We start from the raw sequence: 23,621 nt of genomic DNA on the forward strand, positions 1-23,621 counted from the left end.
CAAATTTTTCACATCATAGGCTTAAGCATAGATGAATCTTCTTACCTGTCCAGGAGAAAATTAGCAACGCTGGCGTCTGTGTTCAAATTCTTCTCCGTTTTCAGCCGTCTCCATCTTTCAAAAGCATCTCCAATACAAATTCTGGTTTTATTTCGGACTTTGTCATGACGAATTTCTGAATTATAACGAGGTCTTTTTGATTTAGTAACATTAGACATTTTTATCCGACTGGAGATAGGGTAGGTTACAGCAAAGCTGGCAACACGGATCCCGAAACACTACTGACTTCGTGATTGGTAGATAGGTGGAGGGAGGCGCGTCAGCCAAAACACAAAATGACAACATCAACATCAGTGTTGGGCTGCAATTCCACTTTTTAAATGACAATATCCTGGCCGGACTACTGTTGTCAGTGATATAAGTATTTGAAATTAACATGATTTCTTAATGTCTAGTGACACATCAGGGCCATTTTATGATTAATTGAAATAGATTTCTTACATACAGCTCCTTTAAAATGTGGGAGCAAAAAAAAATAAAAAAAAATAAATCTTAGCCCAGCTTTATTAATAAAAGATGATTAATTAATAAATCCAGAAATTACATATTACAACAGAATAACACTACTGCGAGAAATAACGAAAATAAAAGATATAAAATAAATATATCCTAAACTTTTTACATTAATATATGCCTCTAAATTATTTTTTAAAACCCTCTAAACAAAGCCGGAAATGACGTATCATGACCGCCAGCGTTATTTAGACGTTGTTAAATTCAATTTAACGAATGTTGTGTTACTGCTCGTGGTAATTTTTAATAAATACATAAAATAAAGCATAAGGCGCCGCTGAGATTGCTCACGCATATGTAAATGTGTGTTTCCTTGAGCTGTGAAGCAGTGAGAGTGTGTGAAAGTCGGGTAAATAGGCGCTCGTGCTGTGGAGGGGGGATGGGATGGGGCCACTCAGAGCTCTCGTGCTTCACTAACTCAGCGCGCTCATTAATCCTAGTTTTCTCCTTTATATCGATGCTGTTTTAAATTAAACTTCATCTTTCCCGTTACCGCATGTGTTACGTGGCATCAGAAAAGCAAAAAGTATCGGTCTGCGGTTGAATTTTGGTGCAGAAAGCGTTTAAAATGTATCCTATTGGAGCAGCTGGTGGTGAGTATTATTATGATTAGCGAGCGTGCTAGCGACGAAATGCTAACTGAATAAGTGTGGTGTTTTTGATAAAGATAAAAATGTAGTTTAATGGTGCTCGGCTGTATATGACATCAATGTTCAAATAATGTTTTAGATTATAGTTCTGAAGTGGTTTTTTCCATCTCTGTCGACGGTTTGTTTTGTAGGCCCATTGTTATTGTTAGCCTGCTAGCTAAGCTTGTTGAACTGCTGGCTTTTGAATGTACAGCGGCTGGTTAAACTTCTATCCACGTCAGTTTTAAAACCTTAACATGATGTACTTTCTAACTGTTTTAGATTTGGGGATATTAGCGTAGGTTAGAGTTTTTGGTCTAATTATTTTATGTGAGTTTTAGATGTTTTAACTTTGGTGGTTAGGCACCAGTTTGACTTTCTCCAGCTAGCCAGGTACTAAAAGTTACTTACTAACGTTTTAGTTAATAAATTGTTAATTGTTCTTCTTCCTAATTTTGCACGTTTCCGGTCGAGTTGTAACTTTTTATGTATTTTTGCACAGTTGCAATGTTCAGCTTAAGTTGACTGTGTCTGTCTAAATTAATGGATACAAAATTATTATTTGAGTTTATGAGAGGTAGTTTTAGAGTATAATGCATCTTCATTACATTTCAGTAAGAAGTATCGAAATTCCAAAAAAATGCATTTCACACATTTTAAGAAGCAGTAAAACTACAGAACGTTTTGTTCAAGTCATAAACTTAGTTGGTAACACTTTACAAGAAAGTACCATTTAGTTTATTGCATTACACGTGAACTAAAAATGAACACTGCTTTTATGACACGTTGTTACTTTCAACCTGCTTATATAGTTTTAAAGTCAAAAGTTGAATTTGTTAACGTGTTATTGCACATAAAGAACTAACATAAATAACAGTTGTTTTATTAACACATTAATAAATGCTGTAAGAAATATAATTGTTAGATTATGTTAGCCAATGCTTAATGTTAACAAATGGGACCCTATTGTAAAGTGTTGACACTTTGGTTTCATGAAGTGATGAGTGTTGTATTATATGCTTTAGAGCCCTTTTGGTATTTGTGGAGCTTCTGAAATGGTGATATGAAGAAAAGCAGTTGCTGTAGTTCAATGAAAAGACATCCTGGTACTTGTGTGTGTGGGAGAGTTTGGCAGGTTATTGAGTTGCTTGTGTGGTGTTGGTGATAAGGAGGTAAAATGCCTGTCGCCCAGTGGGATGGGTTCATGTCCTTAGTATCTTCCTGCCGTGTTGTGTTTTTAGGGTTGATAAGATGGGGTGAGACAGTTCAAGGAATCTGTCAGCGAAAGACTTCAGATACCCACAGCCTCCTTGTACATCAAACCTTTTAAACACGTTTAACCAGATTGAATTAACCTGACCTGTTTTTCCCAAATCAACAAACCCTTTGAACCAATTTTATTGTATGCTAGACATTTGTAAACAACTAAATCTGATGGATATTAATGTCCAAAATCAACTGCTTTAATGTGATCTTATAATCAAAGTGTAATTTTACAGTGCTAATCTGACTTTGAACTGGAAACCTGTTTTCAATTTAAATGGCTGTATTTTCATGGTTAACATATGTTTCTGCACATGATCACTAATGTAGAGGTTTGTTTGAAATAATCCAGTTATTATGTCTTTTATAGCTGCTGAGCTGGTTCAGGGACATCAGTCTTCAGGGTCAGATGTTTCTGGTAAGCAGCCCAGACTAAGCTGGCCTGTTGACAGCCTAGCATATATTTTCAGTACTGTTTATCAAGTTGCTTGAAATGTTTAATTAAAGATGTAATCCAAAGGAATGATTATCTCTAAACTTAATTTACTTTTAAGAGGTTTGTTTTAACACGCTGTTTTTCTAAAACCTTCAGTATTGTATAGTATTTTTCATTTTTTTGCCTGCTGATTGGGTTAGTACAGTAGTAGATAAAGTGTATTACTTAAAGGTGCCATAGAATGCAAAAATCATTTTTATAAGGTGTTTGTTTGTTTGAACACAGTTGTGTGGCCGCAGTCTGTGAAAACAACCAACCTATAATGGTAAAATTCCACCCACTCATTGTTTTATAATCCCAATAAATCATAAACAGTCTCTCCATATGAGCAGTTCCAGGTTTCTCATTACTATGACAAAACTCGTTATTAGCATATACACAGCCCTGAGTGAGAAACAGCGTTCCGCCATTATTGTTTTCTTGCTGTGGCTGCTGGAGGTACAACGTCAGCGCCTAAGAGCCATTAAAAGTGTCGTGTGTTGGGATGCATCAACAAACATAGGAGTCTCCATAGACCGCTGAGGACACGGTGGTTAAATTTCATTTTTGAAGGAAATGTCCTGGTTTGTGCTAACATTTTACGCTGGACTGGCTCACAAACAAGAGTCAGTTCAGCGCTGGAGTTGTGCAAAGATTGCTTCTGAAAGAGGGATCGATACCAACGCTTCGTGCACAAACGTCCAGACAAAGTAAGCATCACGCATCATATTTTGTTTTCAAAAGAGCTTCTTGGCTCTCTGTAAGGCTAATGTTGCTAAAGCTACCATTGTCTCTGCCTGTTTTCACTAATGCTGCCTTCAGGTGCTACCAGAATGATCGTAAACAGGAATGTGGTAGTTAAAAATTGCATTTGGAAGCACTGAGGTCAGTAACACGGTCACCAACAGTTAAACCATAACACCGGTATGCCTGCGAGCATGAGCTCTTGAAGCTCTGCACTCTTCTGAAAAGGGAGGCGTGAGCATCAGCTCATTTTCATTTAAAGGGGACAAACACATAAACAGTGCGTTTTGTCTCATACCCTAAAAGTGGCAATTTCAACAAGCTATAAAAAATTATCTGTGGGGTATAATTTGAGATAAAGATTCGCATACACACTCTTGGGACATCAGAGAACAATTTAAAATATTGTATCAATGCATTCTATGGCACCTTTAAACAGTATCACGCTATAAAAAAAATAGGGCACAATTTATTAATTTGAAGAAAATTCAAATATGTAAAAATCTGTATTTATGAATTTCTGTATGTTTTTTTTTTTTTTTTTTTTTAAACCGGTGTTTTAGCTGTATTTTGAATTTTACACTTCATTGTGTTGTGTTTTAGGGTTAACAGAAATGTCTGTAAAAATTAATGGATGATCTCTTGGCAATAAATGTACTGAACATCAGCATTTTAATATTCAGTACAACAGCATGAGTGCTATAATGCTTTTCAATATAGTTAAACAAACATGAAGTTAATTGCAAGTAAGTAACTTTTCAAACTAATGTTGGCCATTTAGTTATACAAAAATAAAGGTGTAATGTAAGGTGGGGTGCTTGAGTTTATATGGCACAGCAGCGCTCTAATGTTTGTCACCTTAATGTTTGTGAGGGCCTACGTCTAATTAATAGGATTAAGTTGTTCAGAGGTCACTGAACTAAAAATGGACATTTCTAGCTTAAAATAATAGACCTGGTCAAAAAAAGGTATTGTTTCTAATTAATGTTAAAAAAAATTAACCATTTGTTTGTGTCCCATAGCTCCCCTGTCTCCTCCAGCACAAGAGTATGTCTTCAAACCACCTCAACGGCCAGACTTTGGCACAATGGGTAGGACAATCAAGCTTCAGGCCAACTTCTTTGAAATGGAAATACCCAAGTTGGAGGTGTACCATTACGACATAGATATAAAGCCCGAGAAATGCCCACGGAGAGTTAACCGGTAACATCTTTTGTCTGAAACTTGGAGTTTCAACTGATTGTTTGGAAGGACATTTATACTTACTTTTTTTTGGTAGTGAAATTGTTGAGCACATGGTCCAGCACTTTAAGACGCAGATCTTTGGAGATCGAAAGCCTGTCTATGATGGAAGGAAGAATCTCTACACTGCCATGCCTTTACCCATTGGAAGAGACAAAGTATGCACTAATAAATTCATATTAAAGTCTGTGTTGGCTTTATGATGTTTATGTTTGATAAAGCAGTTACTGAAATATGTTATGCTCTTACTCTGTACCTTCTCAAAATGCTACATCGAAGTCTTTTTACATTTTCACGTCATACTGATGTCCCGAACTGCCCTTTTAGGTGGAGCTGGAGGTCACAATTCCAGGCGAGGGGAAAGACAGAAGTTTTAAAGTAGCTATCAAATGGATGTCCTGTGTGAATCTGCAAGCTCTACATGAAGCACTGTCTGGACGGCTACCAAACATCCCTTTTGAGACCATTCAGGCTCTGGACGTTGTCATGAGACATTTGCCCTCTATGAGGTTAATGGCTGTGTTTTAACTCTGGTTTTCATAAATCACCATTAGGGGGCGTCAAACTTCACCCTTTTGCCCACTGTGCCATTTTAAAGCATATTATTGCTGTGTCTGCAGGTACACCCCAGTCGGACGTTCATTCTTCACTCCCTCTGAGGGCTGCTCCAACCCCCTCGGTGGAGGAAGAGAAGTTTGGTTTGGCTTCCATCAGTCTGTTCGACCATCCCTCTGGAAGATGATGCTCAACATTGATGGTTAGTGTGCACTGATGTCATTAATAAATGTTTCTTGAAAACTTATACTAATCTTTTTGTTTTGTTATATTTATCTTCAGTGTCTGCCACTGCATTCTACAAAGCTCAACCTGTGATTGAGTTTATGTGTGAGGTTTTGGATTTTAAAAGCATCGAAGAGCAACAGAAGCCCTTAACAGATTCCCAGAGAGTGAAGTTTACCAAGGAAATCAAAGGTGATTCATTACAGTAATTAGTGACTTCCCTAATGGTTTTTATGGAATTTACTTTTATGATTTTCTGAACACTGCTTTATTTTCACCTGTCAGGACTGAAGGTTGAAATCACTCACTGTGGACAGATGAAGAGAAAATACAGGGTGTGTAATGTGACTAGGAGACCAGCCAGCCATCAAACGTAAGCACATTTTTTAAAAATTTGATTGAGGTCTTTCTGTATGAATGCCATTACATTTTATATTCCTCCTTGTGGTGATGCAGTGTCAAAGGACAGTGTTTTAAAGATGTATTTTGCTTGCCTCCAGGTTTCCCTTGCAGCAAGAGAATGGTCAGACCATTGAATGCACTGTCGCCCAGTACTTCAAGGATAAGTACAAACTGGTGCTGCGATATCCACATCTCCCATGTTTACAAGTTGGTCAGGAGCAAAAACACACCTACCTTCCGTTGGAGGTTGGTCAAGACCACATCTCACACTTACTTTTCCCACCTATCGCACTCATTTATTTCTCTGAATGTCATTAACCTTTTTTTTTTTTTTTTTAAATCCAGGTCTGTAACATAGTAGCCGGACAGAGATGTATCAAGAAACTGACAGACAACCAGACCTCCACTATGATACGTGCCACAGCCAGGTCTGCGCCTGATCGCCAGGATGAGATCAGCAAACTGGTAGGTGCAGCTCTCTGTAAGTTTTCAGTCTTCTTAATCTCATCCACAACTCACAATGAATTTCATTTGTTTGTGACAGATGAGAAGTGCCAACTTCAACAACGATCCTTATGTGCGTGAGTTTGGAGTTATGGTAAGAGACGAGATGACTGAGGTCAATGGTCGGGTCCTTCAGGCACCTTCAATTCTCTATGGTGGAAGGGTAGGAACCTGTCCTGATCAACTTGACATTTGTCTTGCTGACCTTGTGGCTGAATCCCAATCTGGATGTGTCTTTCTAATTTGGTTGTGTCTCTCTGGCTTTTTCAGAACAAAGCAATAGCAACCCCAGTCCAGGGTGTGTGGGACATGAGGAACAAGCAATTCCACACATTAATATAAAACAAAGTGCTATCTACTGCTTTGCCCGCCCGCAGAGGCAGTGTACAGAACTTCTTCTGAAGTAAGTCAGCTTTGACCTGGATCTGAAGAAGTTGTTTGTATTTGGTGGAATTATTAAAAAAAAGTTCAGACTTTAAAGGTCTAATCCTTTGTTTGTTTTCTCTAGGGCATTTACTGACCAGCTCCGTAAGATATCACGCGATGCTGGGATGCCCATTCAGGGCCAGCCATGCTTTTGCAAATATGCCCAGGGAGCAGACAGTGTGGAGCCCATGTTCAAACACCTCAAGTACACTTACCAAGGCTTACAGTTGGTGGTGGTCATCCTGCCTGGGAAGACTCCAGTTTATGGTAATTTAGCTTCTCTCTGTTTCTTTTGTGTTTTTGTTTGTAGTGTATTTTGTAACACTCTAAACTGTCAATTCTCACAGCTGAGGTGAAGCGTGTTGGAGACACTGTTCTTGGCATGGCCACGCAGTGTGTCCAGGTGAAGAATGTACAGAAAACCACACCTCAGACCCTTTCAAACCTCTGCCTCAAGATTAATGTCAAACTGGGTGGAGTCAACAACATTCTTCTTCCACAGGGCAGGTGAGGGCAGCTTTTCCAAAAGCCTTTGACATGCAGAAAGCTTAAGGCACTTTCTGAGTCTTTGTTTGATTGTTAGTTAACGCCTGGGCTGGTTTCCCATGAAACTTGACCGGAAAGTACAGATACCTACAGTGTTTTTTGTTGTTGTTTTTTTTTGCATTGCTTTATCACTGTTTTTGTTTGTAGGCCCTTGGTGTTTCAGCAACCAGTCATCTTTCTGGGTGCAGATGTGACTCATCCACCAGCTGGAGATGGCAAGAAACCCTCAATTGCTGCTGTAAGTCTGACAAACCTCAGATATTTTAAGGCTGATTATGTTAATTGCATAGTGCCAAGTAGCACTAATACCACACGTGTGACCAATTTACATCTTGTAAATTTTTTAAGCCACATCATATAACACATCATATAACCTCAAAAGTCTCTAAGGCTTTTAACATCTCCGAGCCAAGGGACCCTCTAAATAACAATAAAAAAGCTAACTTGAATTTTTTTTTTTAATATAATATTTAGGTTGTTGGCAGTATGGATGCCCACCCAAGCCGATACTGTGCCACGGTGCGGGTGCAGCAGCACCGTCAGGACATCATTCAGGATCTAGCCACCATGGTGAGAGAGCTGCTGATCCAGTTCTACAAATCCACACGCTTTAAACCAACGCGCATCATCTACTACAGAGACGGCATCTCAGAGGGCCAGTTCAACCAGGTAGGTTGCAGGTCTGCTTTTTTTGTCAATGCTTGCTCAGTGGTGCCGATACATTTTGTTTAATCTTCATTGTACTGTTTTGTCTGTGCAGGTTCTACAGCATGAACTGCTGGCTATTCGTGAAGCCTGCATCAAGCTGGAGAAAGATTATCAACCAGGCATCACCTTTGTAGTAGTGCAGAAGAGACATCACACCAGGCTCTTCTGCACGGACAGGAATGAGCGGGTTGGTTATGGCACAGTTTTTTAGCTCTATTTAGGTGTTCCTTGAAGGAAAAGGGCTTCTAGCAAATACACACAATTTGTACGATTATAAACAGTGCCCAGTATGTTTTAAGAGAACATCCCACATAGGAAGTATCCTACATGAGAAAATGTGGTTATTGCAAACTTCTTGTAATTCAGAAAACCCTTTGCTCTTTTCATTGTTAAAGAATGATTATTCTAGAATTTATTTTAAAAGTACATGTCCTTGAGTAAATTATGTGTGTTAAATTATGATATTTTCTGACTTTCCAAAGTTTTTTTTTTTTATGTCTTTTAAATTTGCCTTACAAATTTGCTGTTTATATTCAAGGTTGGAAAGAGCGGCAACATCCCTGCTGGCACCACAGTTGACACCAAAATTACTCATCCGTCTGAGTTTGACTTTTATCTTTGCAGTCATGCCGGAATTCAGGTACCATTGAACATTTCAAATAGTTCCCCAATGAAAGGTCGATAAAGAATTAATTGACTTACTATATAAAGTGAGTGCTTATGAATGCTTTATTCTGAGCTATCAGGTACCTAAACAAGTGGAGGTTAATTGGCTTTAGTGTTGGTGATCATTATGCTTGTCTAAGTGTGTGTGATTTCAGTTCTTCATAACTGCTGAATCTCCACAGGGAACCAGCAGGCCGTCCCACTATCACGTACTGTGGGACGACAACCATTTCACCTCTGATGAGCTGCAGGTCCTCACCTACCAACTGTGCCACACATACGTGCGCTGCACCCGCTCTGTCTCCATTCCTGCACCAGCCTACTATGCCCACCTGGTGGCATTTCGTGCACGCTACCACTTGGTTGACAAAGAACATGACAGGTACTGGGTAGGGATGTCAACGATTAATCAATGATCGATTAATTGTTGATAAGAGATGCAATCGATTAAAGCAATCATGGTCGATTAACCTGTTTGATTGTGGGCTGCGTGCAGCTCATGCGCAAAACACATGCGAGCGGCTTTGAGTGATGGTATATAAACGCATCAACATTCATTCATAATGTACAAATTAAGCTTTTAATGTGATTTAAACTTTAAAAGTAAATTAAAATAGAAACAACACAAAGTTATTCAACATGGAAAGCAATAGAAATGTAGTAACGAAGTAATTTCCCCAGATAATTGTTTCATCGTGCGCTCTGCAGGGCTGCGGGACACAGGACAGAAAGGCTATCAACTTGTTAATTCATTCCGACTTATTTTTTGTGGCAACTGTCCATGTTTCATTAATTTGTTCCTTAAATAACCCATGATTTAACTGAAGTAAGGGAACAAATTAATAAATCGAACAAATTCTTAATTTGTGAAATCTTTCATTTCCCTTCCTGCATGTTTACCACAGTAAGAGATGCGAAAACAGTGATTAAAAGTGAAAGACAATAAAATAAACCTGCAAAATTAGAGGGTTAGACGGTGAGGATTTAGGAAAAGAAACAATGCCTAAATATAATTGAATTTGTGGAAATTCGTGACCAACCGGCAAACCAGAACAAAGCCGCGTAAATGTAGGCTATGGGCTGGAACGCATCCAAAAGCATGGTGCGATGTAACATTTTCCAGCTAACCAATTATTCTTCTAATAAACAAAGCTTTTATACCACACTTGTCATAATCAGAGCTTATAATTTGTCAGTAAATAAATGCTGGATTCAAAACAGCAATTAAAAGGCGCTGTGACCAACCCTGACAATACGTTTTCCCGGAGCATTCAATGATGTAACTAAACGGTGACGCCGAGCATCATTCACAAGTTTCTGCATGGACCTAACTAGCCTAGAGCACAGGTTTTCAAGCCCTGGGACAAAATGGGATGCTTTAAGGAAAATGTATAGCCTACATAAGTAATAGGCCTAACATAAAAATAACAATTTGTTTTCATAAAAAAAAATAAAAAAAAGCGAAATATATCTGACTTAATTAAGATAACAAATTTAAAACAGAAGTGTGGCAGCACTCCATAAGTTCATGTAAAAAAAAGAAGGATGACAGCACGCATTCTGTTTGTTTGCTTTATTTTACAAGAGCACAGATCTTCTGTTTTTATTGTGAGTGTGCACAAATACAAGTAAGGTCTTTTGTGGATTATATCTTACTCCAAAAAATGGGTTTTTTTTTTTTTTTTACTTTTTTTTTTTTTTTTTATGTCTCAGCTGTTTCAATCGCACTGGCACCTTGCGCGCACTTATTCTAGCAATTCCAACTTACATCGCAGTTCATTATCAAAATAAAATACAGCCAACCAAACATAAAAGGTTACACTGGTCAGTTTAAATAGACCGTAGTATACCGGTCCACTCTGCTGTTATGCCAAGGACGTTTTTTTCTTATGTGAAGAGGATTATCTTTTCCGTCTATATGCGAATGCGTGTAAAGTACAAGCCTAATTTACATTATAAATAACAGTTTCACATTTAAATACATTGCGAATATGGAAACATTTGGTTTTGTGCTGAATGAGACGTGAGCAATAACCTCCAAATACATCCAAACGCACTCGCTCGTCCTCGTATGCACGCACACATGCGCTGTCGCTATCTAATGCATTGTAAATCCTGGATTTTTAAAAACAAATAGGCCTACCGGAATGCAAAAATTCAAAATCTGACATTTTCCGGAACAGAACCAAGCAGGATCAAATTAATTACTGGTCATAATATTCGATAAAAATGTTTGCTGCAGCAGCGCCGATGGAAGTGGTTCTCTGACTGCGCAGCACAGCCACACGCACCGCAGTTAGGCCTATGTTTAGGATGATTTTATTTTAAATGCCATAAAGTCAGTTTAAAACATTGCAATTGTGTTTTAAAATACAACAACGAGCACCACGAAGCCATTTAAAGAGGCGCATTCAGCGGTGTTCGTGCCGGGATAGAAAACAGTCAATAAAATAAAATGATCTCAAACATATGGCGCGCTCTCTTCATTTTATCAAATGATCTTAATCACATCTATTCGTTTTATAATCCTGCTACTAGCATTTTATTCAGACCCCCTTTTTTTTTTTTGCTCTTACCATGTGGGTTTTGCACATCCTGTCATACCGGTGACTGCGTGCCGCTGCAATAGACGCATTTTGCAGCATTAAGGTTAACAATTAATCGATTAAATGAACGTTAATTTAAACGACGATCAATCATGGAAATGATCGAAAATTGACATCCCTAGTACTGGGTCTTAACATGATAACATGTAGAGAAGGCTATGTATGTTTGTTATACGTTTTCTATGGGCTGCAACATCCTGTCTCTGCTGTATACAGTATGCTAAAATAAGTCCTTAATGCTTATAACTTACAGATTATTCACATTTATTTCCTTACACAGCTGGATGTGACTGTTTTTTGTTTTGTTTTTTATGCAAGACCTTATTCATTGTGCTTTATTATACCAGTAGATCTGATTATGTGTGTTGTATTTGTTTGCCGGCAGTGCTGAAGGCAGTCACACGTCAGGTCAAAGTAACGGCAGAGACCAGCAAGCCCTGGCCAAAGCTGTGCAGATCCACCAGGACACACTGCGCACCATGTACTTCGCCTGAACATAGCCAGAAACAAGACTTACATCCTGAAAACAGCACGGTGTGTGTGTGTGTCTGTGTATTTTTATGTGTTTGCCTCTATTGTATAAATGAGAATCTTCAAATGGGCAAAAAACCCAAGAATCGCCATGCTGTTAGGTTTCCAATTACCCACATAGTCAATTTCCATACATACTTAATATCCATGATTTTTAGAACTGTAATATGTGAATTTATTAATTTATCTTTTTTTTCCTTTAGTTTAAGGGCATGGTTATGTGTCTCAGTTGTACATGTGTATGTCAGATTAGAGGTTAACATGTTTACATATAGTCAATCCAAAAATTCAGACTATTTTTACACTGAAAGTTACATTTGCATCCGAGTGGGCTTGATTCAATACTATTGCCAAGGTTGGTTATGGAGACTGTCCAACAGTAGTTTTTACAAACTTATCAAATGTGTTCGGGTTAGATTAGGACAACACAGATCAGGTTTAGGGGTTGTGGGGATGCAGTTTCCACAGCTAAATTATTTATCAGCAAAAGCAAGTGCACTGACCAGATGGGGACTTCAGGACAAAAGTACTTATCCTGTTTTGTTTCATTTATTTGTGCTAATATTAATTTTTTTTTTATCATGGTGTCATTTATTGTTCAGTCCAGGGCTCAGTCATCCTACTGTACCTGCCCGCCAATGACATGATCGACCGAGCACTATCATGTGCTTATATCATGAAATTTTAACACAGTATGTGCAGAATCAAGAATGCATTTGGAATTGAGAATGTAGGAATTGTTCTGACAATCAGTTTTCTGGCGCTCTGCCGCTCACATGACACTGGTTCTCACTAGTGACGCCCTCTGTTTACCTGTGCCAGGGTTCTCAGTGCGGAAACAGCTCTCGAATATGGATAATTGTCACAAAAAGTACTAATATCTTTGGGCTCTAAGCATTTAGATGAGATTATCTTGTACGTACTTTAAATTACTACTGCCATGAGCATTTCTTTAATTTGTTCGCTGTTAATAACGTAAGGTTTCAGCGGGTTGGGTGTGCGAGTTAAATTTCTAAAACATGTCAAAAACTCCCTTAAGGAAAAAATACCATCACCTTTTACTTTAAGCACATGTTCTGAAATTTTTATTATGATGTTGTCAAATCTTCCCCACATTGAAACGCAAAGCCAGTTTTGTGCTGAATATTGGGGAATCTGGAGCCCTGGGATTTGCTTGGTTCTGTGCGCGGTTTCTAATAGTGAAGTTTGACTGTACTTCGCCTGCCAGGTTTAAGCTGTCATCACACTCCAGCTGGCCATACAGGCAATCAAGACTTTTTTTATTAATTTTTTTATTTTTTATTTTTTTAAAGAGTAATACACATAAAGTTGCATTGACACAAAGTCGGAGTGAAAATGTCATACAAATTTCAAATGCACCTTAGTAGTTTTTTTTTTAAACCAAGAATCTCTAGCTTATAACATAGAGGTTTTCATGAGAATAAGACAAATTCCTTTTTTTTTTTTTTTTTTTTACATTCGAGATACATTCTTTTTAGATATATAAAACTAAATTCATTTTTTGAAATCTAGTTTTTCTTTTTGAGACTTTTTGTAGAGTAACAGGGTGGGGCCATTAGTCGAGTAGTTGTTAGTTTTTGTTGCTTAACCGCATAGAAAATATATTTAGTTTGAATCCAAACTTAGTTCAAATTGAAGCGCAATACATTGTATGTGTGTCGGTAAACTGTTTTCATGTAAACAGTCTTATCCCTTCTAAAGCATATCATTGTGATGTGTAGTGATTGAGTCTTGTTAGTGAAATAACTGTAAGATCACATCCCAAAATAATTCTTCAATTTTAACTTGAAATTCTTGAAATTTTTAACCATCTTTTTCTAACTATGCATTCTTAACAAAGAGATTTTAGTGGTATGTTTGTGTATATGAATTATAAATATAGAACATTTGTAATGTAGTCATTTTCATGCTGGGTACTTTTAGTAGTGTAAATAGTGCAGTCCTTGTACCCACTGTAGCAGTATTAGCTTACAAAATACTCTATTTTTATTATCAACAATTGGATGTTCTTTCTATGACTCTCAATTATTCCTGTTAGCCGAACAAGATTACATATGTACTTGTAGTTAATGTCCTACCATAACTGAAGCACAATAGGACATTATAATTGTAGGTGCTAGAGTTTATTCTTGAGACTACCATTTTTTTACGTATCTTGTTTAACTTCAACTTTTAAACAAGAATCACAGACTGGTCAGAGAGATTAATGGGTATGTTTGGTTTTTGATCTGGCGAAATCTATGACTTTTGACCCTGAAACCCTGACCCTTCTTTTAATAAATCCAATAGACTGTGTATAAGGGGCATTTTAATTTATGTTCAAATACTTGACTAGAGTTATGTTGTTATTTGGCGCTGATCTTGTAACTCGTGAAAGTAGATGCACTTTGAAGAGCAATGGACACAGATCCCTAGTTCCGGTGCTTATCTGGATCACGAGTGTGTTATCTGGGTGCAGTTGTGTGGAAATGTCCAGATGTCCTACCTCCTGTTACCTGTTCCTTGTATTATGGTAACATTACCGCACTGGTCATTTCCTCATAATTGCACTTATAGGGAACTTGTCTTTTCGTCCCTCTGAAAGTGAAAGGGGTAGATGTCACAGAAAATCTTGAACACTTGCTCTAAAATGGCATCTTGAATTCATATTTGTTCAGAGGCCATACCTGCTGGCATTTAGCCTAGATGATTTAGCATTGCTGTTGTCTTATGATGGTAGTTTTCAGCTATGTATTCAAAGCTACAGTTGAGTGCTACAAGTTTCAGACATGAATCCAAAAGATCATTATATGCTTTCCATGAATAAGTGGCTTGATGCTTTAAATGTGCTCAGTAAGCTATAAAAAATTCATATTTAGTGTGAATTTCAGTTTTATCATTTTCTGTCCTTTTTAAATTGCAGCGCAGTCGCTTTATCCATATACTTGTTTGAATGTGTCGCATAGGTTTGAATGATAGAAGGCTATTTATCATACAGCAACAAAAACATGAAATGAAATCATTGCTCAAACTACTACTTACAGACATTCTTTTCATCCTCATGACATGCTTTAGTTAGATGTTTTTTTTTTTTTTTTTTTTTTTAGAAGTTACTGAGTTTTAGTATTTTAACCTTTTTAAAAATTCAGCACCTTAGTCACAGGTCTACAACATATGCAATTTCTCAAGTATGAAATACGGGATGTTTTTGCACTATATCATAAGAGGTGTTACTAATTTACAGGTTATAGAGAAGAACCATCAATATTAGAATAGTCTTGGCCTTGTTTCTTTGTTCATATACAATCATATTGGCACTAATCTATTAAAAGTTAACAGACGTAAGAAGGTCTTGAGTTCTTACACTATGCAAAAACTCACTTCCATTCAGAGCCGTCATTCTGTTTATATATGGGGGTCAAATTGTCGGATTTTGTCTGTGAAATCTGTCATGCATACCAAATTGAGTTAGGGACTTTGAGTGAACGCAAGTCTCACGTGTGTGTGTGTGTGTTTTTTTTTTTTTCATTCCCTCCTTCCACAATACAATCAACTGATGTTTTTAGGAATCTGACGCAAATGCTTGATTCAAATAAATCCGTTCAAATATCCGTGAATGCAAAAGTAATGGAGGCCAAGGATTAAGGGAGGAGAATGAAGGCGCTGGTTTTGTAGAGATTGTCGTGTTAATCTATGCTGCAGCATCTCTGTTTCAGTTCTTAAGAGGCACATACAGTGTTAACTGAAAATTGAAATGGTGCCTCAATTTCCCTGGAAACTTTGAATTATTTATCATTGTTATGCCATTTACGTTGTCTCTTGAGTCGTCTTTTCTAGAGTATTGTCTTTTGCTGCTTGAGTGAAGCTTGTATATTGCTTGGCGAAGTATCTTTCCAGCTTTGTGTGGGGTTACAGTGTCCACATGCCTCTTCGCTTTACACCTTATGGTTTGAATAAAACTAGTTCGTTGTGTGTTGATTCTTAGTTGGTGCCCTGATGAGTTTTAGATTTTTTATTTTCAGAAACGTTTTTTTATTCATGCCAGACAAAAATAAATAAATGCCAGTCTCATCAACAGAATTGTGCCCCTCAGCTTGATGATCAGAGGTGGTCTTTTAACCTTAAGAAACCTATTGCTAATGTATTTGCATTAGAACTTTGCACTAAAGTGTTCCGAAGCAGAAATGTAAGCCTCTCTCATACCATTGTAGTTTTGTTACTGTACTCTTTGCTTTTTAATTCCTAAGGTGGCAAGTTTAAAATACGCTACCTTATGACCTGCTAAAACCATAAGGATACAAGCGAACAGTTTGAATGTACTTCATACGCCTGCATACTGGTTAAGAACATCCACCTTATTTTCACCTGCTCCACTTTGTTTTATGCATGCACATTTTAAGCAGCATTGAATCGTTGGGCTTTTATCCATGAACTGTATCTCACCATTCATGGTTGTGATGTACTAAATTAACATATGGGTAGTTTATTCAGAATACACACTGGCACAAAGATCCTCGTATCGCTGATGTTTGTGGTGCTGTACTGTAAAAAGTGTACATAAGGCAATGTTTTGAGCTATACTATAACACCCGTGTTCATGTATCAACCCAATAAGCCAAATTCGCTTTCACTGAAGCCCTTTTACCAGCAAACACTCTGTGGTGGTCCCATAATGGTGGTTCATTGTGTGCACAAACTAAACCTCTACTTCATTTTGTTTCGTTACAGGTCAGTTGCCATTCAGCTAGTTGTTGATTGGGTTTCAAAACACTTTTTAGGATTTTGCCCCCTCCCCCCCTTCTAAGTCCTAGACTAGTTTTAAAACTAGTCTAAAATGACCAAAATTGAAGCTTGTTGTAAGGGATAAAAATATTGCAAAGTGTCCTGTTAAAAAGCACAGTTCCATTAGTTCATTACATGCCAACATGTTATTTATTCAAATATGAGCATCCATGTAAGATGAAAATGGGGCCTTGAGACTGATTTATTGGAATAATTGAGAGCTTCATCATAACCTGGCTTTTTAAACCAACTTTGAAAACTACCTCAATAGTGTCATGGTGCTAACATTAAAATATCCCTTATATGTATATGTGCTCATGACAAAGAACAATAATTGTGACCAAACAACACAAGCCTATACTGTGTGTTAAGTGTTTAGTTTTCTTTCAAGCTTTTTTTTTTTTCCAAGCGATTTTAAAAATTTGTATGGTGGATCAACATGAGGGATGTTTCAGCATGTAACAAAATTGCAGGGGACCAAAATAAATATGATTTAAAAGCTTCCCTTTTTAAAATGTAGTGATTAAATACTCATCAGCTTTTAGAGGTTTATTAAAATCATTTTCCACTGCAGCTTTTGAGTGGAGCTGTTCTCAGATCCTCTGGTTGTATCTATGGAGAACAAATGAGAATTCAGGCCAAGATAATTGCCAAAACATGGTGGTTAAGTTGGTGTAGTTCTTTTCTGGATCTTGACTGAGTTGAGTTGATCTGGTATGTGGCAGTGTCATCCCCATGTCCGTCTCTAGCATTGTGCCATATTATGGATAACATACTGGACAAGAAACGTCCAATGACCACTGCTCTGTGTTTAAAGTATGTTCTGGGAAAACTGACAACATTTTCTTATGAAGCAGCTTGTCAGCTTGTGTCAAATGGCAATCGTTGAGCTTTACTGTCTTTGGAGTGCTAGCACTCTACTTGATTCTTCTACTTGATATATATCCAGTATTGCAATAAAGATGTTTCGCACTCATTAGACCCAGATCCGTTTGATGAAAGTTCTACGACGAGTCTGCGATAAGCTATTTGTATTTAAACGTTGTCATGTGAGACTTCGGAGTGCTATTCGTCGCAATTGACGTGTATTTACCTTGCTACATTTTATGAAGGGAATTCAATTTTGATTTGACGTCTCTCAGACTGATTAAGGATGCGTTAAGCATTCTAATACACTGGCATTTGAGTTTCTTGAGAGATCAATATTAAGGTACAAAGAAGGTTGTATGGAAATCATTCAGATTCTTGTTTTTCATCGGTGAGCTTAAAAATGTGCAGCATGTTTTGTTTTTTTGTTTTGTTTTGTTTTGTTTTTTGTCGTATGTGTGCCTTTTCAAAATCTCTCCCACCCCTGATCGAGGGACTATCCTATTAATTTGATACTCAGCACCACATTGAATAATTTGTACATTTATCATGCAACCTTGAGTGAATGCTGCATAGAATGATCAGTATTTGTATTTTGCACTTTCTAAGCAGTTTTAAAGGATGCCCTGTTGTAATTGGGCACACAGACGAAGACTATTTAAGACGAGGTATTTTCTGCTACAATAGGAATTATAAGGAACCATATGACTTGTTGGTCTTTTCGAAAAATAAAGTGTATAGATGTGAAGTACCTCATAAGCCTGATAAATGCTGCATAAACTTCATTTATTGTTGTGAACCTCATTTTAAACAATTTCCCCTATAGGGAGGTTTGATGCCCACGAGCTGTGCAAGCACCTTCTGAATTATATGATTGACTATTTAAAAGATTAGCAGTGATGCACATCAAATGCAATTCTGATAGATTCACTGACATAATACAATATTACCGAGCCTCTAGCTTGAGCGTTGCTCATTTGATCGTGACTATTAGATATGTAGTGACGTCTTGCAGTCAAAAGTTACAGTTGACTCAGGTATTGCCATTAAGGGCTGTATCTGCTATTGCCTCTCGTCCTCAATCCCCTCACCTGTGTCTTAATGTAGCCTTAGAACTGCATTTATGGATGGAACATAAAGTATATCTGGCCTTAAAATATGCACTATTTACCACAACATGCAAGTCACTACAAATCAGGCCATACGTTTTTGCCATAAAACTACCTCCTGAGAATGTAAGAGTGTCCTGGAACTGACAGATGGGTTTTTTTTTTCTCCTCCAAATTGTACTCTGTAAGTTGACAATCATCTTTTACTTTTTTTTTTTTTTTTCATGAGTAAACTACAAACAGTTGAAATTCCAGGACACTCTTTGTTGTTTTGTTTTTTTTAACCATATTCATGCTAGTGATGGAAAAGCCAAGTGACCAAAGTTTCTATTCGAAGGCTTTCTTGCACTGCATCGTGGTGTCAAACCTCCCTCTCACATCAGCAATTTATCTTTCATTTAACCTTGTGTTTGCTCCTTTATAACATGCCAAATTAAATTTGCTGTCATTCCTGTCATGAATTCTTTAATTTCTGATACATGTGTTTTGCATTCACTGCTAAGCTCCTTGTTGTTGTTTCTTGGTAAAGTATGAGCTTTTCTTTTCTTTTTATTTTTTTTAAAAAACAAAAAATTACAAAGCAAGATATGCTGTAAACCCTGCTAAGACATAATGTGAAAATGTATCATTTAATATAGCTCACTTTCGCTTGACTGTGTATTGCATCATTTAATAAACTTAATTTCCTCTGACTGCCGTGTCTTGTGTTTTCAATGTTATGCCAGATTTTTTACTTCTAGCTATGATGTTTTTGGATATGCTGGCCTCAGCTAATGTCTGCTGCTTTTGCCAGCTTTTTTCCATTCCTGTTTGCTGAGATCATATTGGCCTTTAAAATCCCTCTACACTTATGTTTTCTAGATCAGCAAACAGCCATCGGTAAGTGTCCACAGATTGTGTGGATTCTTGCAAAGCTCAAAACAATGTTGCCTGAGGCCAAAACTGCTGTTTACTCTCTCTTCTCACACTACAGTACAAAACGAAGCTTTATATTGTAGAGTTTAGCTCACATAAGTAAAAGTTAGGGTTTATTTAAGGACAATCCTTGTATCTTTAAAAAAAAATTGTGACTGCCTCAGACTCTCCTTCGCCCTTCAACATCAAAAGGAAGGAAAAAAAAATCACGGACAGGGAAACCCTCCTTAAAGTTTACAACGATCGTGTCTCAAAACCTACTGCATATCTGCACCGTGTTATAGAAAGAATGTTTTTCTGAGCCCAAATGATGTCTAAAAGGCTGTCTAGATAGACAGTACACTAGGTATTGAGACACGGCCACTCATCCAGCTGATAAAAACTCTGGAACTGGAAAAAATATCTCAGACGTCTGTTTAGTTTTGTTTTACTCCACTCTGGCAGTTTTATTTTTAAGTACAACGCCCGTTGTTTATTTAGTGTATTGTTGTGTTTGTGGAAATAAAAAGTTTTTTGCTTATCTAGACAAATATGCTGTGAGCAGCTCTGAGTTGAGCTGTGAAGAGCGAGTCAGATTTTCCAATAGCTCATTTATGAAAAGCACGCGAGCTCATTTTCTGCCTGCTGATCTATAATAGTCTGAGGTAAGTTTAAATGAGACTTTTAATAGTTTTATCATTTTAAGGTGTTAAATGCTTTTGCTTCATTTGTTAGTTGTAAGCTCAATGGCGAAAACGCCGTTTTATCAGAATTTTCCTCATAAAGCGTTTCAGTGGAAAGAACGTTTCTACGTTTCATAAACGGCGACAGAATTCGACGGAATATTAAGTCATAAGTTTATATATATATATATATTCCATTCATAAACTTAAAAACTAGTTTATTTCAGAATTTCTTCTGTGTGCGGTGTTTGTATATTTATTTCTTTTTTGTTTGTTTCCTTCAATAACACTAACTTTAGATCGGTCGTGAGTGAGAACAGTAAACTTGTCTAATAAAACGATACATGTAATGTACACATTGTTTCGATGTTACTTTCTACTGTTCCAGCATAACAGCAGAGGCAACCTAAGCAAGTTTTGTCTGATTCCTCAGAAAAGTGTATATTCTCTGGCACTAGTCAAATTGCTCTGTTTGAGCATCAGCTCAACATAATAGTAACAGTTCGACCTACCTCTTTATCTGACCAACTGTAGGAATGCTGAAGATGAAAAGCAATCGTTATTTTACAGTTTATTTCTATAATCGAAAACATAAATTATTATTCATGGGGTCCATTTTGGGTCTGTTTCTTGGTGGAAACGGTACAGTGAACTACTAAAACATCAAGAACAACACAACTGCAATATTATTCCAATAGATTTTACACCACCTGCTGCATGCAGTCATCACAAATATACTTTAATAATGTATTAAATAAAATCAATAAATTAAAAATATGACGACATTAATATTCTCTATAGCAGTGGTTCTAAACATTTTTACTCCCTTTTGAAATAGACAGTATTTGTATGGTGTCATATGTAATCTGATAGGTATTTATGAAGTGTTTTACTTCTGTTTTTAATTAAGATTGTTGAAATTACTGAACTATATAGGCCACTTGAGAACTACTTTTTTATACATACAAATAATTTTAGACTAAATGTTTCATAAACTAACAAATGACATACTTTTTAATCTGTGAAAATGCTGTTTTGAATAAATGTGCAGCCCTCTTATAATTCAGCATGCTAGAAAAAAATATTAATATAACCTTAAGAATGTAATGTAACCCCAAAATGTAGTTTTTTTTTTTTCTTCTTTTTATTTAGATACATGACAATGACACTATATGTCGGCACACTGCCCACAAGGCTTTAGGCACCAACCCCAACATGTAGGGCTAATTTATTATTTTTTCAAAGTCATCCGGTCTTTATTAAGCATTGTATTGAGATTCTTTTATAGGCATCAAATGCTTACAAAGTCAGGAATATGGGTTTGACACACTACGCTCACACAGTGCAAGGACACTTAATTCTTTCCATACTGTTTACTGTTTGTCCAGTATCACCAGTATGCTGTTGCTCCAGGACAGAATGAGAAGGACTTGTTTGTCCTGGTGCCTTTTCCTGCTGTTTGTCTGGTACCCAGCGTGCAGCATAGTGACAGAGCTTGAGGATTCGGACCAGGACTGGGACTGGGGTTCTGGATTACATGAACTCCTAAACAGCTTTCCAGCTGATAGTCCGTTTGTCAGAGAGACGCCTGGCAGGCCGGCCAACTGCACTCAGCGCTTCTGGCTTCCTCCATCCTCCCCTGTGTGCTGGGATGATATAGCAGGCCCAGAGGAGTTTGAGAAGTCCCGCCTTCTCGTGCTGCAGAACCGGGCGGCACTGCAGGCCATATCCACATCTAGTGGTCTCGAGGAAGGAGGTGCGTCCTACGATCAACAGGCCAGGGAGAACATGCAGGGCGTCCAGGCTGACCATCTCGCTGTGGCCCAGACGGCTGATACAATGCAGAAGGTGTTCATGGATTTGGATGAGAAGAGGAAGGAGGGGAAAGAGCATTATACCTTCTCAAGGTAATTGAGTAATTTTGATGTTTTCATGGAAGATACGTTTGACTGAGATTTAAAACATTCAGCAGAATTTTACTATGAAGCCGCCTTTTTACTATCTCCAACAAACCACTAACTGGAAATCATTCACTTCTGACAGCGAATAGTATGGAGCTGGGTGGAATTCTGAACATATACAGAATTTTTAGACCCATTTGAGCTTTGGGTGCATTGAAAACTGTGGACACAATGTGAGAAAGACCAATATTTTTGCTTTAAAACATTAATCTTTAAACACATTTTCTGTAAAATGGGCAATTATGAACATTTTCAACATATTGCTGATAAGTTTTATGTGGTTATATTCAAACATTCATTATTCATTCATTCTTACCATGATGGAAGGTAATGTGTCCTTCATGACCAAACTGAAAGTTTCACACAGCTGCCACTATAGGATGAAATGAAATTTGAGATTTGAAAAATCATCTGTTAGTTTTAAACCAACCAGCTATGAGTTATGAACACTACAAACTTTTTGTTTTAAAGTAAAACTTTAAAATGTTGATTACAGATATATATATATATATATATTTACCTTTATTGCAAAATGTTTATATATTCACAAATCTATAAGTAGTCTTAGAGTGTAATGAGATGTTTTTTAAGAGTAACTTTGGCTGAATTTGCATAGCGTGATTTGTGGAGATTTCCTTGCAGAAACATGGGTACTGTAATTTTGACACAAGGAATTGTGCCATTGATGTTTAAGTTGAAATAATGCAGGCTGATGGAAGGTTTATAAGTTATCGTTAAAAATCAATTTCTCTGTTGAGAAAACATACTTCCTGGAATCTGACTGTTGCACTCTATGCCAGAGATAGTGGAAAGGCGGCATATCAATTTTCTCTTTCTCTCCCTCTCAGTCTGAAGGAGCAGATTGACAACACGAAAGACTCCATTGCTAAAAAGGAGCAAGTAGCAGCTCTTCTAGAGAAACATCTTGCCAATCTGGAGAGGTCTTTGAACACTATGCGGCTTCGACTGGCTGAACTACTTCCCCAGTAATTAATTTGAGCGACACAACCTACACATGTGGAAAATACTATAGTGCATGTTTTATTATTACATTTTATCAAACAAACAAGACGTGTATGACTATGTACTGCATGCCAACAGCACCCTGTATGTCTCTTTTGGTACGTATTTTCCTCTTGTTTTCCACTCCATTAAGTAAATGGGATAAATATTAGGTAATTGCAATAAAATCTATTTTTATATCCCCAGACTATAGACTGTTCCCTACGA

General features: G+C 37.3%; 1 protein-coding gene across 1 annotated transcript; it reads left to right on the forward strand.

Moving 5' to 3' along the window:
- Window positions 1–775: 775 nt before the first annotated feature.
- On the forward strand, window positions 776–23,593 carry LOC109079108 (protein argonaute-2-like). Its single transcript, XM_042745606.1, is given in 23 exon segments — window positions 776–1,166; window positions 2,836–2,883; window positions 4,707–4,887; window positions 4,964–5,084; window positions 5,254–5,435; window positions 5,547–5,683; window positions 5,764–5,898; window positions 5,992–6,079; window positions 6,207–6,354; window positions 6,454–6,573; window positions 6,653–6,775; window positions 6,883–6,940; window positions 6,943–7,015; window positions 7,121–7,305; window positions 7,386–7,545; window positions 7,732–7,822; window positions 8,059–8,253; window positions 8,345–8,479; window positions 8,831–8,932; window positions 9,141–9,340; window positions 11,950–20,412; window positions 21,819–22,337; window positions 23,240–23,593. Coding segments are annotated over 21 exon segments (2,616 nt in total). The 5' UTR covers window positions 776–1,141; the 3' UTR covers window positions 12,059–20,412; window positions 21,819–22,337; window positions 23,240–23,593.
- Window positions 23,594–23,621: the final 28 nt, after the last annotated feature.

Source organism: Cyprinus carpio, chromosome B19 (assembly GCF_018340385.1).
Source record: "Cyprinus carpio isolate SPL01 chromosome B19, ASM1834038v1, whole genome shotgun sequence".
Classification (NCBI taxonomy): Eukaryota; Metazoa; Chordata; class Actinopteri; order Cypriniformes; family Cyprinidae; genus Cyprinus; species Cyprinus carpio.